Here is a 14,987-nt window from a genome sequence, read left to right as displayed (position 1 = left end):
GGTCCCTCTCTGCAGCTGCTGAAAGGGACAGGCTTCTCTATGTATGCTGTGGCTGCTTTGGAAAGAAAATACACTGTAAGAAATTGAACCTTTTGGTTTTGATCCTAACTGAAATTCGGCTTTAGGTTGCACTGATTCCTCTGCTTATAGCTTCTAATGTTAATGATGTTCTCAAAGCAGTGAATATTTGCTCATAATTATATATTTGTAAATTTTTATTGGGTTTTTAAGAATTGTTTTTTTTATTTAGGACATAGTTTCAAACAGAATCTATTTTACCTGACCCTACTGTGATATGTAATATTCTCCTATTTTAGTCACTTAACAATATGTACGTTAATGCAAAGCATGAGGTTTTGCGTACTTTGAAAACCAGGGACATGATCAATAAGAAAAACATGCATGAACAATAATTTCTGAAACCTTTTCGAGTTGTGTAAATCAATGAAGCACTATGATTGGATGGCTCAAGGTCGCACATGGAATTCTAGCCTTAGCGAATATGTTTTTACATCAAGCATTCTAGGTCTGGAGCACCATGGTAATATACAGTAATGTTGCTAAAATAAAAGATCAATAAGCAGACTGATGTCAGCAGCAGATGTGTGAAGATATTTACTGGAGGTAATAAAATCATCTTGTTCGATGAACACATGGACAGGCATGTACAGCTGATATTTTACAGTGTGGCACTTACACTTAGCGTAAACTGTTAAATGGGAAGCTAAATATAGCTGAATGACACAGGCCAGCATGTTATGAGCTTCATAGATCATACCTCATGAGGGATGTAGTCCTCTGGTAATTTCTCCAGCATCTCATCTGCTAGTCGCTGCACAATGGTCTCTCTTGTCTCTCCTGCACCTCCTCCACTGTCCTTGGGCTGAATATTGACTATTGTACTCAGTGTCTCATTTGCCATGTTTGTCTGGTAGGTTATATCTGCATTAGGATGCAATCCAAAGACCTATTAAAAAAAAGCAATACAAATACATAAAGCATTAATAATTGTGTAATCCTAATGTAAATATTAGAGAGAACAACATCCAGAGTGCTTATTGTAAAGCTGAACACCTATTTGGGTGAGAGACAACAAAAACCTAAAGTGCAAATTAGTTAATGTCTGTCTTTACCGGGTATCAGTTTTAAATAAGAAAAACTTTCAGAGAAAAGGTTTACAGATAAAACCACAATTCATATTCAGCATTGCTTGTCTATGTATGTAGAGCTTCAATCAAAGGAGTGCAAACCTCCTTCAACAACACCCTGCCCAACACTGTTTGGGTACATTTACAATATAAAATCTGAAATGGGACAAGGGACTTGCAAAGCAAAAGGCATATCTTCTTCTTTATTCCATCAAAAGTTGCAGACATTACTCCTGTTTAGGAAAAGATTTTGTACCGTGTACAGAGTAATTAGTACACTGCTCTGTATGTGATCAACTTTGATGGAATAAAGAAGAAGACACGCTTTTTGAATTGTAAGTCCCCTGTGCCATTTCAAATTTTAAATTAATCTCATATGCAGGCACATTAGTAGCAATGACGAAGACTGTCACTGAAGACAGAACCTGCACTTTGAAACAACAATCCTGGGCTTGCTGCATGTGCCCACCCTGGGCATCTTTCTGCTTCCTCTACAGTAAGTAGTGCACACATTATCCAGATATATGTGCAAAATTACCATATATAAGGCAATAGCCATAACATGATGGTTATTTTTCAGAAAAATAGCCATCACAAATCCTTCCTGGCACCCATGCTTTTTACGACATGAAATATTATAAAATGAGTGGCACACAATGGAAATAACTTTAAACATTCACACTGGAGAATGGTCTCGCCTCTAGCTTTGGTGACCCTGCTTGTTCATTATTGTATTAATGTGGTGTACTGTATACTACAAGTAAAACTAAAGTAGGGCTCTGCATTATTGTAAGCCAAGGTACAGTCCAGATATCTGATACTATATGCCAAGCACTATGACGGAATGCAACTAAACATCTGCATTAGCAGTTTGAGTGTAAATTTAGGCACCATCCTAGAACACCATATCACCACACTCCTAAAGCTGCCTTTGGACTTTTTCAGCCCTCAATTTTCAGAACAAATATGTGTATGCAGCCTTACAGGTAAACAACATAATAACACAAGACTGGAGCAGGAGTTTGCTATATAGTTAATAGTTAAATATAAAAAGGAAAATCAAATGTTTTACCTCAGGTGTGTCCACCAATGGCAATAGCTCTATATACTGAAGGTATTCATCAATTGCTTTGCCTTTAGGGATTCCGTAGCCTTTATAGAAGCAAAACTTGTCAGAAAACATGTGGTCTCCAAACCAGACCCTAGCAAATGTGTTCAACAATGTCTTATCCAAATCATCAGTCACACGACCACCGTACTGAACTTCTCCCAACATGTAACGCAAGCAGTTCCAGTTCACGGGACGTTTAGTGCCCACGTCATCTAAATGGTTTTGGACAAACTGAATACTGGCAGCAAAATCCGCTTGGTTAAATTCATATGGGATGTTCCAACCTAAAGGACCAAACTTTCTTCTCTCCTATAGAAGAAAATACAGTAAATTAACATGTGCGGCAATATGTGTTTGTTACAACAGGCATAGCTGATATTTTAAAGACTCAAGACAGAAGCATGTCACTATAAAAGCAAATATTTATGGCATTTTACTAATTTCAATAGTTTCCTTTATAATAAAAAAATAACTGCTTAAACAATACATGAACCTATAACAGTTTCAGCCTTAACCACTTGAGCCATGGAAGGATTTACCCCCTTCAAGACCAAGCCCTTTTTTGCGATACGGCACTGCGTCGCTTTAACTGACAATTGGGCGCTCGTGCGACATTGCATACAAACAAAATTGAGGTCCTTTTTTTCCCATAAATTGACCTTTCTTTTGGTGATATTTGATCACCTCTGTGGTTTTTATTTTTTGCGCAAAAAAAAAAAGAGTGTCAATTTTGAAAAAAAGACAATATTTTTTACTTTTTGCTATAATAAATATCCCCAAAAAAATATATAAAAAAAAACAAATTTCTTCCACAGTTTAGGCCAATATGTGTTCTTCTACATATTTTTGGTAAAAAAAAATTGCAATAAGCATATATTGATTGGTTTGCGCAAAAGTTATCACGTCTACAAAATAGGGGATAGATTTATGGCATTTTTATTATTATTATTTTTTCTATTAGTAATGGCAGCAATCTGTGATTTTTATCGTGACTGCGACATTGCGGCAGATAAATTGGACACTTTTGACACTATTTTGGGACCATTGGTATTTATACAGCGATCAGTGCTATAAAAATGCACTGATTACTGTATAAAAGTCACTGGCAGGGAAGGGGTTAAACACTAGGGGGTGATCAAGGGGTTAACTGTGTTCCCTCAGCATGTTCTAACTGTAGGGGGGATGGGCTCACTAGAACATGACAGAGATCACTGCTCCCGATCACTGGGAGCAGTAGATCCCTGTCATGTTGCTAGGCAGGACAGGGAAATGCCTTGTTTACATAGGAATCTCCTCGGTCTCCCTCTGTGTACCACGATCGCGGGCCACTGGCGGACATTGAGACTACGGGACCCGCGGGCATACGCACGCGCCTGCTAGCCTCGGATGACGCAGCAACATATGGGTACGTCGTTTTGCGCATCCGTGCCACTTTGCCGATGTATATAGGCGTGAGTCGGTCGGCAAGTGGTTAAAGTGATACTAAAAGCACCCTTTTTTCACTAAAATAAAAAAGAGGTTTATACTTTCCTTTTCTGTACAAGGATATTGCACAGAGATGACCCTTACCTCTTCTTCTGGGGTTCCCCACAGCCCTGTCCGTTCCCCCTCTTCTGAGTGTGCCCCCATAGCAAGTCACTTGGGGGGCACATGTGCGGGTGCGCTCCCAAGCCAGGTCATGTGTGTCTACAGACACACACAGCCTGGCTTGGCCTGTCTCCTCACTCCCTTCTCACTGAATTTGACTGACAGCAGCAAGACCTACTAGCTCTTAGTCTGCTCTGCTGCAGCCAGGCACAGCACTGGATTGAGAGGGAACTCAGGGGGAAGGTTTCAGTGGAAGAAGAAGGTTTCGTGCAGGAAATGCATTACGGTAAGCACAAAAAAGTTTTGACTTTAGAACCACTAAGTTTAGTTTAGGAAAAAAGGTTTTAAAAAAATGAACACAACGGACATTACCTACATTTAGTCCTAAGTGTCAGTTGCGCTGGTGCCAACTATCATAGTGAAAATCCAAAGTCCTCTGTCCCTCTCCCATACTCCCACAGCTGAAATCCCCCAGTGCTGTGGGGGTTAATACCAGTGATAGAGCAGTGACAAGAACTCATCAGGAATGCAGACTATGCCTGCCCTTTCTGCCCACCTCCTCCATTTATAGAAGCTGTAGTAAAGCTTCTATGAATAAAAACCACTATTAGATGAAGGAAAAGTCCACAGGAAAGGGTGGGCATAGTTGGCACTTTTTATATGTCCTTATCACAGGTCCAGCACTGGTATTAACCCCACAGCACTGTACGATTACAGCTGCAGAGGTACGGGAAGTGGACAGAGGACTTTGGATTTCCACTATGACAGCCAAAACCAGCACAAAGGGACATTTTGGATCAATTGTAAGTAATTTTTCTTGTGTTGATTTAAAAAAAAAAAAGCCTAGTACACCGGCCGAACGGCTTCTGTCGAAGGGGCATGACTGAAAAAGGTCTGCTGATCGGCTCCCGAAGTGTTCTGGTGGGGGCCGTTCCAGAACAGAACAGCAGGGGAGATCTCTGTACTAACGTCATATTGTTAGTACAGTGGCTCCTCCTGAGCTGTAAAGTTTTTTTCATTCAGCCCTGATGGGCTGATGGGTTGAAAAAAAAAATACTAGTGTATACCAGGTTTTAGGTTTACCATGTTACAAACTGATTGCACAATCTGAGTAAAATCCTAAATACATTTACTAACAAATTAACTGTATAGAACTAGGGTGTTCCTGTACAATTCATTTAATTTAAGGTGTGTGCCCAGAGCAAACTTTTTTAGTTGTGGATAGAGTGGTGAAGAGTTAGAACCTTTATTGGGTTTTGCTGCTAAATAGGGCTCTATTAGTGATATTTTCCCTCACGTTTTCATCAGACAGGAAATGAAATAAAATCTCCAACAGCAACACAGAGTAGGGGAAGGAAAAAAACATGAGTCAGCATTTTATTGCTGTCTGAGTCCCTGTTGCAGATTTTCTCTCACTTCCTGTATAGTGAAACCATTGCCACTGTAACAGTAACAGCTGGCCATATACTGTGCAAGGTTTGTCTGGCTCCTGATGAACTTTGGCAAATTTGCTCTGTGGCTGGCCCTGTCAGCCCCATCCTGCCTGACATCCATTGATTCAAAAATATATATTAACCGGTTCAATACCGGGCAATTTCACCCCCTTCCTTCCCAGGCCAATTTTTAGTTTTCAGCACTATCGCACTTTAAACGTCAATTGCGCGGTCGTGCGACGTTGTACCCAAAAGAAATTGACGTCCTTTTTTTCACCACAAATAGAGCTTTTTTTTGGTGGTATTTGATCGCCTCTGCGGTTTTTATTTTTTGCGCTATAAACAAAAGAAGAGCGACAATTTTGAAAAAAACACAATATTTTTTACTTTTTGCTATAATAAATATCCCAATTTTTTTTTTAAAAAACACATTTTTTCCTCAGTTTAGGCCGATACGTATTCTTCTACATATTTTTGGTAAAAAAAAATCGCAATAACCGTATATTGATTGGTTTGCGCAAAAGTTATAGCGTCTACAAAATACGGGATAGATTTATGGCATTTTTAAAAAAAAAAATTTTTTTAATTTTTTTTAGCGGCGATCGCGATTTTTTTTGGTGACTGCGACATTATGGCGGACACATCGGACACTTTTGACACATTTTTGGGACCAATCACATTTATACAGCGATCAATGCTATAAAATTGCATTGATTACTGTGTAAATGTGACAGGCAGTGAAGGGGTTAACCACTAGGGGGCGGGGAGGGGTTAATATGTTTCCTAGGGAATGATTCTAACTGAAGGGGGAGGGGACGCACTAGGGGAGGAGACCGATCTGTGTTCCTCCGTTCTGGGAACACAGATCGCTCTCCTCAGAGCTGACAGGCTGTGGATCTGTGTGTTTACACACACAGATCCACATGCCGGCCCGGTTAACGGGCAATCGCGGGTGCCCGGCGGACATCGCGGCTGCCGGGCACACGCACCGGGTCCCGAGGAACGCGGCGCGCGCGCGCGCCCCCCTAGACGGCCGGGAATCCAAGGACGTCATATGACGTCCACCCAGGATGGGAGATCCCATCTGTGGACGTCATATGACTATGGGCGGGTAGGGAAGTGGTTAATAAATATATAATATAATAAAATATTAATCAAGTTAATAGATACAATTAAACCAATGCAGACTTTGTAGACCTCACGTATACAAAGCAAACTAACAAAAAAAGTGAGAAATTGCATCTGTATATTCTCAACTGTCAACTGTGGCCAACAGGATATATTGCATATGTTCACTGAACAAAGCCGTATATACCAAAAAATGACAAAGAGCATGTAAGGACCAAAATGCAAAATTTTTCCTAAAATGCACGCATAAGCTCAGACACACAATATACATGCCAAAAAGATATACTGTAAGTATAAATCGGAAGAATTCATAAAGGGTGCTGTAGACACCTTTTCAAACTCTGTCAGGGCACAGCACCGAAAGTGTTGGCGCTTGCGCCCAGCTCATGTACCTGTCACAGACAGAGGAAAGACAATTAATAAAGGAAATAACATTATAAAATGTAGTAAACAGAGGTCTTACTTGCACTGTTGTGTGCAGAAATGCAACAGCATAAAGCAGAGGCTTCCACTGCGGTACATTGGTTACATCCAGTAATTCCTGAGACACTCCAGAATATGTCCTCTTTAATCCTGCTTTCACACCTACAGACAAAGCACAGATAAATCTTTTATTTTCCTATATCTCCTGTTATGTTCTTGAGAGCAAGGAAATTATTCATAAAAATCTGCAATCTATTTTTAAAGAAAGCCTTTTAAATAATAGATGGCTCCATAGATATTTGCTTCTGTTAAAAACAAAGATGATACAGCACCATTGCATTAGAAAACTATGCAAATGCAACAAAAAATAATGTATTCAACAAAGTATAAGTCAGGAAAGTGTACTGTTTTATTTTCTGCAAACATCAAAAAATGTCCATCATCTATTGTTTAATGCTTACTGAAGCTATTATGTTTCTCAGTGCACTCAAGCACTGGGTTTACATGTTTTGACAAATCATAGAATCAAGCATAAAGCTAGGTTCATAGATCACTAATGAATGTTGCAAAAAAAAAGTACATTAGACAATGGTCTTCAGAACGGGACAGGTCTAATTTAAAGCTCAGCTTAGGCAAAAAAAAAAAATTAAAAAATCCCCAGCTATAGCTAAATATAAAAGCAGCTTCAGCAGCAATATTCATCTTTAATCCAAAACTGCACCATGCAGTACTTTTTTGTTTTTTTGCTACAAGATGTCCTTAGTCTTCAGGGTTAAATTACATTGAGTATTACTCAATCCAGAAAACCAAGAATATTTCTGTATATGCAAGGTGTCATAGGCCCATCACCTGAGAAAGCATCGCCAAGTCATCTTGCATTCATTGCCTATCGATGCATATCAGTAGACAACAGGAAAAAGTATATTGAAAAATAGCATAGCATTGCAAGCTTTGCTCGCCACCATACCTTTCCATAGGGGAAATGGTCGTGACGATGCGGGTATTGTGATATTATACTAGTAGAAAGCTAACAACATAATGTTTCATCTGCTTGTTATCGCTTTCCGCTCATTCTCTTGCTTGTATATTTGATATAACTTCAATAAAATGCATGTACAAAAAAAAAAAAAAAAAAAGCATAGCATACACACGGCAGAGCTTCAATGGGGCAAAGAGGGCCACATGGCAGGCAGCATGAAGCCCAGAGGAACTCAAGCTTCTTGAAAAAAAAGTCAATATAATCTAATTTAACTTACACACAAGGTATTTTGCCAGTGGCATGTAAAGCATCACGAAAGATCTACCACTTCTGCTTAAAGCAAACCTGATGTAACCTAACCCATGTCCACTTATAATAAGGTCATAAAAGTGCTGAAATGCAAACATCAATTAATTAGGAAATCATGCGTAGTTAAAAGAGTTGCCCCCAATAACAAGGTGCTTTCTTTGAGTTATAAAGTCGCCCATAGACATCCAAGCCGTTAAACTTTCTTAAAGTACTATTCTATGCAGTATATACTGAAAACAATATGTTTATACAGTGTGTATTATGTGATAGGAAAACCAATAAACAAAAGTGTTCAGAAAGAACAAAGCTTAATCAGCCTGTACAAACCCCCATTATGACAATCTGCGAGTCTGTGTCTTACAAATACAAATTTAATAACAGAAATTAAAAATCTGAGCTGGCTTTCCAGGCAAACTGTTTTCTATATATGAAAATTATTAGTCTGCCTTTGTGGTATATAATGCCTCTAAATGGACACAGCATAATGCAAAAGTCAGGCTTAATAATGCAATGGTTATTATGTACCTAGATTGGTCTTATTATTCAGAAATAATTGTGCTGTGATGTCTATTGTAACACAACTAGCTTGTGCTGAACTGTAAATGTTGGGAAAGCCTCCCATAGCCCAGGCTTTTACTTTCTGCAGAAATGTTTCTGATGGCATTGTATGATTCAGAAAGCAGCCCTGTGGCCTTAAAGCAGAACTCTAGGCATAGGATGTATTAATGTGAAAAAACACGAAGCTTTACAACCCCTTTAAATAATAGGACCTCAATGCACAGTACATTAGGTGTCAATAGACCTTCATTGTTTGCTCTGTTGCTGTGCACTGATTGCCCATTCTAAATGAATGGGCTGCCCTAATGCAAGGCCAGTTAGCGTGCAAGTTACCATGCATTAATGGACCTGCAGCACTGCAGTGGAACAAGAAGGTGAAGGGGGATAAAAGTCCATTATTCAGATGATTCCACTGATGCAAAAAAAAATAAATAAACTAAAGACATTTTTTTATTTATTTTGTATAGAGTGGAGAGGGATTAGAATACCTGCCAGGTTTTTATTGTTGTCTTTGTCCTTATTACGGAGATTCAATCTCTTTATTTGGCACACTTCCTGTTAGCACTGAAAGTGAAAGTAAATCCCAAAATTTGGACTATCCACAGAATAGGAATAGAGGGGAATTCTTCCTACAAGAACACAAGTTCTGGTGATCCTGGTGACAACCAGGAATTCTTTCACTTGAGGGATTTCCTCTAACTTTTTGTTGCTGCTATGGGGCAGGATGTGAGGGAAAATCTCCCCAATGAGAGAACTAAAGGGAGAACTAAAAAAACCTGGCAGAGGTCATAACTCTCCCTTACTCTGTAAAAAAATAACAATTAGCTACCGATCCCTGTGATTTAGTTAGAAGCTGAAGCTCCCCTCAAATGGGATAAATTTGTGAAAAGTAGAAATCTGCAGCGTTTCAAAGATAAATACTACTTAAACAGTAACCCTTGATGTCAACTGTGAGCTATAATATGCATAAATAAAGCTACAGGAACAGGTAAAAACCTAGAGTACTAGGTTTTTACAAATAACAAATATTAAGAAATTCAAACAGACTAGCAACTACACAACACAAGAGACCTGACTATTTAAAGGTCAAGTCTATTTATTTCCACAAAAATATGTTTAAATATACCTTGGGGTGGTTCGTTAGTAAATTTTATTGAAGATTGTAGCAGATTTATAGGAAACTTGGGGTGAACTTCTGTGGTAAGCCATGTCCTAAAGCCATCATGAACAGTTTCTGTAACAGTGATTGTATCCAGTAATTCATCCATAAAATCAAGACCCAAATGGCAGTTCTGAAGAAGTAACCATCCACCATCTTGCATGGACTGACTTAGCAAGCGCCTGGCATGAACTTCTTGACCCTGGCCCATGGAGATTGCACGACAAGGTGCATTCTGTGGAAAGTTGGACAACAAAAAGATTTCTTTCAATCAAAGTTGCCAGAAAGTAAAACTTATTGAGTTTACTGATAAATCATTTTGAACGACCAAACTTAAGACCAAATATATCAGCTGAAGGCTACATTATAATATTCTGAGGTTATTACTAAATTAGTAACATAAGAAGCAGTCTGATCTGTTCATTCAAAAGACATACAGTATAATGAACTTAAATGACTGTAGTGCACCAATACTGCTAATAGGCGTGCCCATAACAGGTGCACACTCTTAAGGAGATCCATGTGGATGTCAGACATTCATTTTATAGCTGATCAGCCTTTTTCAACCTCTTTACCTCAAGTCTTAGGGAACCCCTGCTAAAATCAATTTATCAGGAGGATAATGGGAAGAATGCCTCTTACATTGGTGGTCAGTGAGAAGAATGCACCCATTACAGGGGTAGTCTCAATGCCACCTTTACTGAGAGCTAAAAAGATCATTGCTATCTTGTCACTGGCTCTGCAATGTGGCACTGGACACAGAACTATGCAGGTACCATGATGTGAGGTCACATGGCCATAGCGCATAAAAGCCCTATTAACCTTTGGAGGAACCCTGGTTAAGGAAGGCTGGAGTAGACTGACAGCAGTACAGGAAGGAAGCCTACCCCTGGTCTCAACCTACAGTAGCTACCCCCAAACATCCTCTTGCTTTTGCCCACAAGGCATTTAAAAACAAGTACAGTTTCCTTGCTAGCCCTCCTGTTAACCCTTATACCTGGTGGTGTCCCATGTGTATCTCTGTATTGTCCCTAGTTCAGTGTGTCCTCTTTTGTCTTCTGTAATATTAAGCTATTCTGTTTTTCTAACAAGGGGCATCTGGTACATCTAGTGACATGGCACAATTGCCTTTATTCTGTCCTTTGTAAAATAGCACCTCAAATTGGATGTTATTATTCTACCTTTTATAACTTAGCTTTATTCTGTTGTGGTAGCAAGCCACCTTTAAGACATGGCAATGATTTATTCTTCTAGTAATTAACTGTGGTAATAAGGCTGTGATTTTACCTTTGTTATGATGCACCAAAATTATGTGGCCTTTACATTTTTCTACAATAATATCTATGTATGAAGCATTTAATCCCTGACTCTTAAAATGTATAGGTAAAAATACAGAAAGCAAATATAATAACAATAAACATATGAAATAATGCATGCGCACCCATTTGTACTCAGTATGAACAACAATCTACCCTTAGCCTACCTTGAGCCAAATTTACATAAATACATACATATTTAAAGATGTGCATATTCTTGCTCTTTGGCAGTATGACACAAACTCTTGGATAGACTAGCTTTTCAGCTGTATACAGAACCACCATCTAATGCTGTACAGTTGATACTATACAGGGGTAAGATCTTAGAAGCACAATTTCCCTGTGTTAAATCCTTTTTTTATGTAAACTGGGAAAGACTCCAGCACAGAGAACTTAGTTCTAATACACATAGAAAGTCCCTAGTCCTCATCAGTAGAAAGCAAACTCAATTGTATTCTGTGGAAGAGTTGGTGCTTGTAGATTGAGAGTAACACAGAGTTTATGTTCAAGACCCTTTTAAAAAAGAAGCCCCCAAAATTTTGGAATGTGGTGCAATGATTAATCACAACATGTGGGTACAGCAAGTTCCTCATACAAGTACAATGGTTGTCGCATAAGGTCTTAGAAGCTCAAGAGCAATTTAACCATGCCCTTTGCAGCTATATATTTATATAGTTTTACAACTCCTACCATGTGTTTCTGTGCACAGTGTGCATTTTTGCTTTCTGGTTTAAAGGTCTTTCCATACTACAAGAAACCTTCTGGTGCTGCTGTCACTACTCAATAAAAAAGAACTCTAGGACGGCAATGTGATACCCTTGTTTATACGCATCTCAACATACTGTGCACAGATACCTTCCCTCTATCATTTCAAGAAAACCGATCATGAAATAAAATCCATAGGCTGCCATTGCTGACCACCTTCTGAAAATGCTGGTTGCCTAGCTGTCAATAATCCAATTGATTCAATACTTTAGTTGTTTTTTCTTTTATTCCCCCCCAATAATGGAGCATAGACTGCTTTCTGTATTTTTAAAGGTCTGGGAATTGAAATTGAAGCTAGAAAAGCAGTATTATAATCAGGAAACTAATATTTTAAGAAGGATGTCAACAATAACATGATTCTCTCATTGAGAGCTTACTGCACATTAACTACCTACCACCCAATTTGCTTCTGAAATCCACAAAATATTTTAATTAAACAGATTTACCTAGGCCACAGATTTTAATTTCTTACATGTCAAAATCCATGGTTCCCTATGAGAACCGTGTTAACTGATCTGACTTTCAGCCCATTGATTTGAATGGAAGTCGCATCCAAGTTGGATCATCGTGATTCGACTAGTGGTGTGACTTGTGCTTTGAGGATCTTGAAGGGGAACCCCATGCCAAAATGTAAAACAAAAACGGCGCGGGGTCCCCCCCCCCCCCCGATACCATACCAGACCCTTCGGTCTGGTATGGAGTTTGAGGGGAGACACCGCGGCAAAAAAAAAAAAAAAATCAATAGCAGACCCTTATCTGAGCATGCAGCCCGGCAGGTCAGGAAATGGGGGGGCGAGCGAGTCCCCCCCCCTCCTGGACCATACCAGGCCACATGCCCTAAACATCCCTATGTTGATTGGGACAAGGGCCTCTTCCCAATAACCCTGGGTGGTAGTTGTTGGGGTCTACGGGCAGGGGGCTTATTGGAATCATAAGATCCCCCCCTTATGTGAATGAGTATGGGATACATTGTACCCCTATCCTTCCACCACAAAAAAGGCAGTGTAGTGTAAATAAAAAAAAGAGATGGTTTTGACAAGTCTTTTATTAAAAATCTTATTCCGTTCTTCTCCCTCCGGTCTTCTTCCTCTGGTCTTCTTCCTCTCGCCGCTGCGGTCTTCTCTGCTGCTGACCTGGTCCTCCCTTGATGCTGTCCCCTGCCATCGCGTTAGCTCCGCTCTCTGCCGGTTCTTATATAGCAAAGGGGTGTGGCCATCCGGTGCCATCATCGTGAGACCCCACCCCTTGTGACATCATGTGACATCACAAGGGGAGGGGTCTCACTGTGACATCCCCAGCTGGCCACATCCCATGGGTATACAGTCAGGTCCATAAATATTGGGACATCAACACAATTCTAATCTTTTTGGCTCTATACACCACCACAATGGATTTGAAACTAACAAGATGTGCTTTAACTGCAGACTTTCAGCTTTAATTTGAGGGTATTTACATCCAAATCAGGTGAACAGTGTAGGAATTACAACAGTTTGTATATGTGCCTCCCACTTTTTAAGGGACCAAAAGTAATGGGACAAATTAACAATCATCCATTAAACTTTCACTTATTAATACTTGGTTGCAAATCCTTTGCAGTCAATTACAGCCTGAAGTCTGGAACGCATAGACATCACCAGACGCTGGGTTTCATCCCTGGTGATGCTTTGCCAGGCCTCTACTGCAACTGTCTTCAGTTCCTGCTTGTTCTTGGGGCATTTTACCTTCAGTTTTGTCTTCAGCAAGTGAAATGCATGCTCAATCGGATTCAGGTCAGGTGATTGACTTGGCCATTGCATAACATTCCACTTCTTTCCCTTAAAAAAACTCTTTGGTTGCTTTCGCAGTATGCTTCGGGTCACTGTCCATCTGCACTGTGAAGCACCGTCCAATGAGTTCTGAAGCATTTTGCTGAATATGAGCAGATAATATTGCCTAAAACACTTCAGAATTCATCCTGCTGCTTTTGTCAGAAGTCACATCATCAATAAATACAAGAGAACCAGTTCCATTGGCAGCCATACATGCCCACGCCATGCCACTATCACCACCATGCTTCACTGATGAGGTGGTATGCTTTGGATCATGAGCAGTTCCTTTCCTTCACCATACTCTTCTCTTCCCACCATTCTGGTTGGGAAGTTGATCTTGGTCCTATCTGTCCATAGGATGTTGTTCCAGAACTGTGAAGGCTTTTTTAGATGTTGTTTGGCAAACTCTAATCTGGCCTTCCTGTTTTTGAGGCTCGCCAATGGTTTACATCTTGTGGTGAACCCTCTGTATTCACTCTGGTGAAGTCTTCTCTTGATTGTTGACTTTGACACACATACACCTACCTCCTGGAGAGTGTTCTTGATCTGGCCAACTGTTGTGAAGGGTGTTTTCTTCACCAGGGAAAGAATTCTTTGGTCATCCACTACAGTTGTTTTCCGTGGTCTTCTGGGTCTTTTGGTGTTGTTGAGCTCACGGTGCGTTCTTTCTTTTTAAGGATGTTCCAAACAGTTGATTTGGCCACACCTAATGTTTTTGCTATCTCTCTGATGGGTTTGTTTTGTTTTTTCAGCCTAATGGTGGCTTGCTTCACTGATAGTGACAGCTCTTTGGATCTCATATTGAGAGTTGACAGCAACAGATTCCAAATGCAAATAGCACACTTGAAATTAACTCTGGACCTTTTATCTGCTCCTTGTAAATGGGATAATGAGGGAATAACACATATCTGGCCTTGGAACAGCTGAGCAGCCAATTGTCCCATTACTTTTGGTCCCTTAAAAAGTGGGAGGCGGGGGGGGCGGGACCGGAAGTTGCCCTGCATGGACGCCTGAACCTTCAGCTCTCCACCAGCCCACAGTGTTAAGGCCAAAAAGGGGGACTTTTAGCTACACTTTATGGGAGGCAGCAGGAGAACCAGATCCTCTAAGCCCAGGGGATCGTCTCAACCACCGTCCAGCTCCACAGCAACCCTCCACGGGTATTTTAAAACTTCCTCCATGTCCGAGGACGAGCGGGACAAGATGGCGCCGACGGCTCCTACCCCCTCCATGAGGCAGCCACCGCAGCGGAGCTCGATATCC

General features: G+C 40.2%; 1 protein-coding gene across 1 annotated transcript in view; it reads right to left on the bottom strand.

Annotated features, from left to right (window-relative positions):
• The window catches only part of LOC141144794 (dynein axonemal heavy chain 5-like), a 454,887-nt gene that overhangs the window by 68,377 nt on the left and 371,523 nt on the right, over positions 1-14,987 (bottom strand). The window contains exons 70-73 of the mRNA XM_073630823.1: positions 9,803-10,070; positions 6,871-6,992; positions 2,221-2,568; positions 779-967 (exon numbers count right to left, since the gene is read on the bottom strand). Of these exons, the coding sequence (XP_073486924.1) occupies positions 779-967; positions 2,221-2,568; positions 6,871-6,992; positions 9,803-10,070 (927 nt within the window). The remainder of the gene's footprint in view (positions 1-778; positions 968-2,220; positions 2,569-6,870; positions 6,993-9,802; positions 10,071-14,987) is intronic.

The sequence above is a fragment of the Aquarana catesbeiana genome, linkage group LG05 (assembly GCF_042186555.1).
Source record: "Aquarana catesbeiana isolate 2022-GZ linkage group LG05, ASM4218655v1, whole genome shotgun sequence".
Classification (NCBI taxonomy): Eukaryota; Metazoa; Chordata; class Amphibia; order Anura; family Ranidae; genus Aquarana; species Aquarana catesbeiana.
Note: the sequence above shows the minus strand (reverse complement) of the source record. Positions and strands in the feature narration are given on the sequence as shown.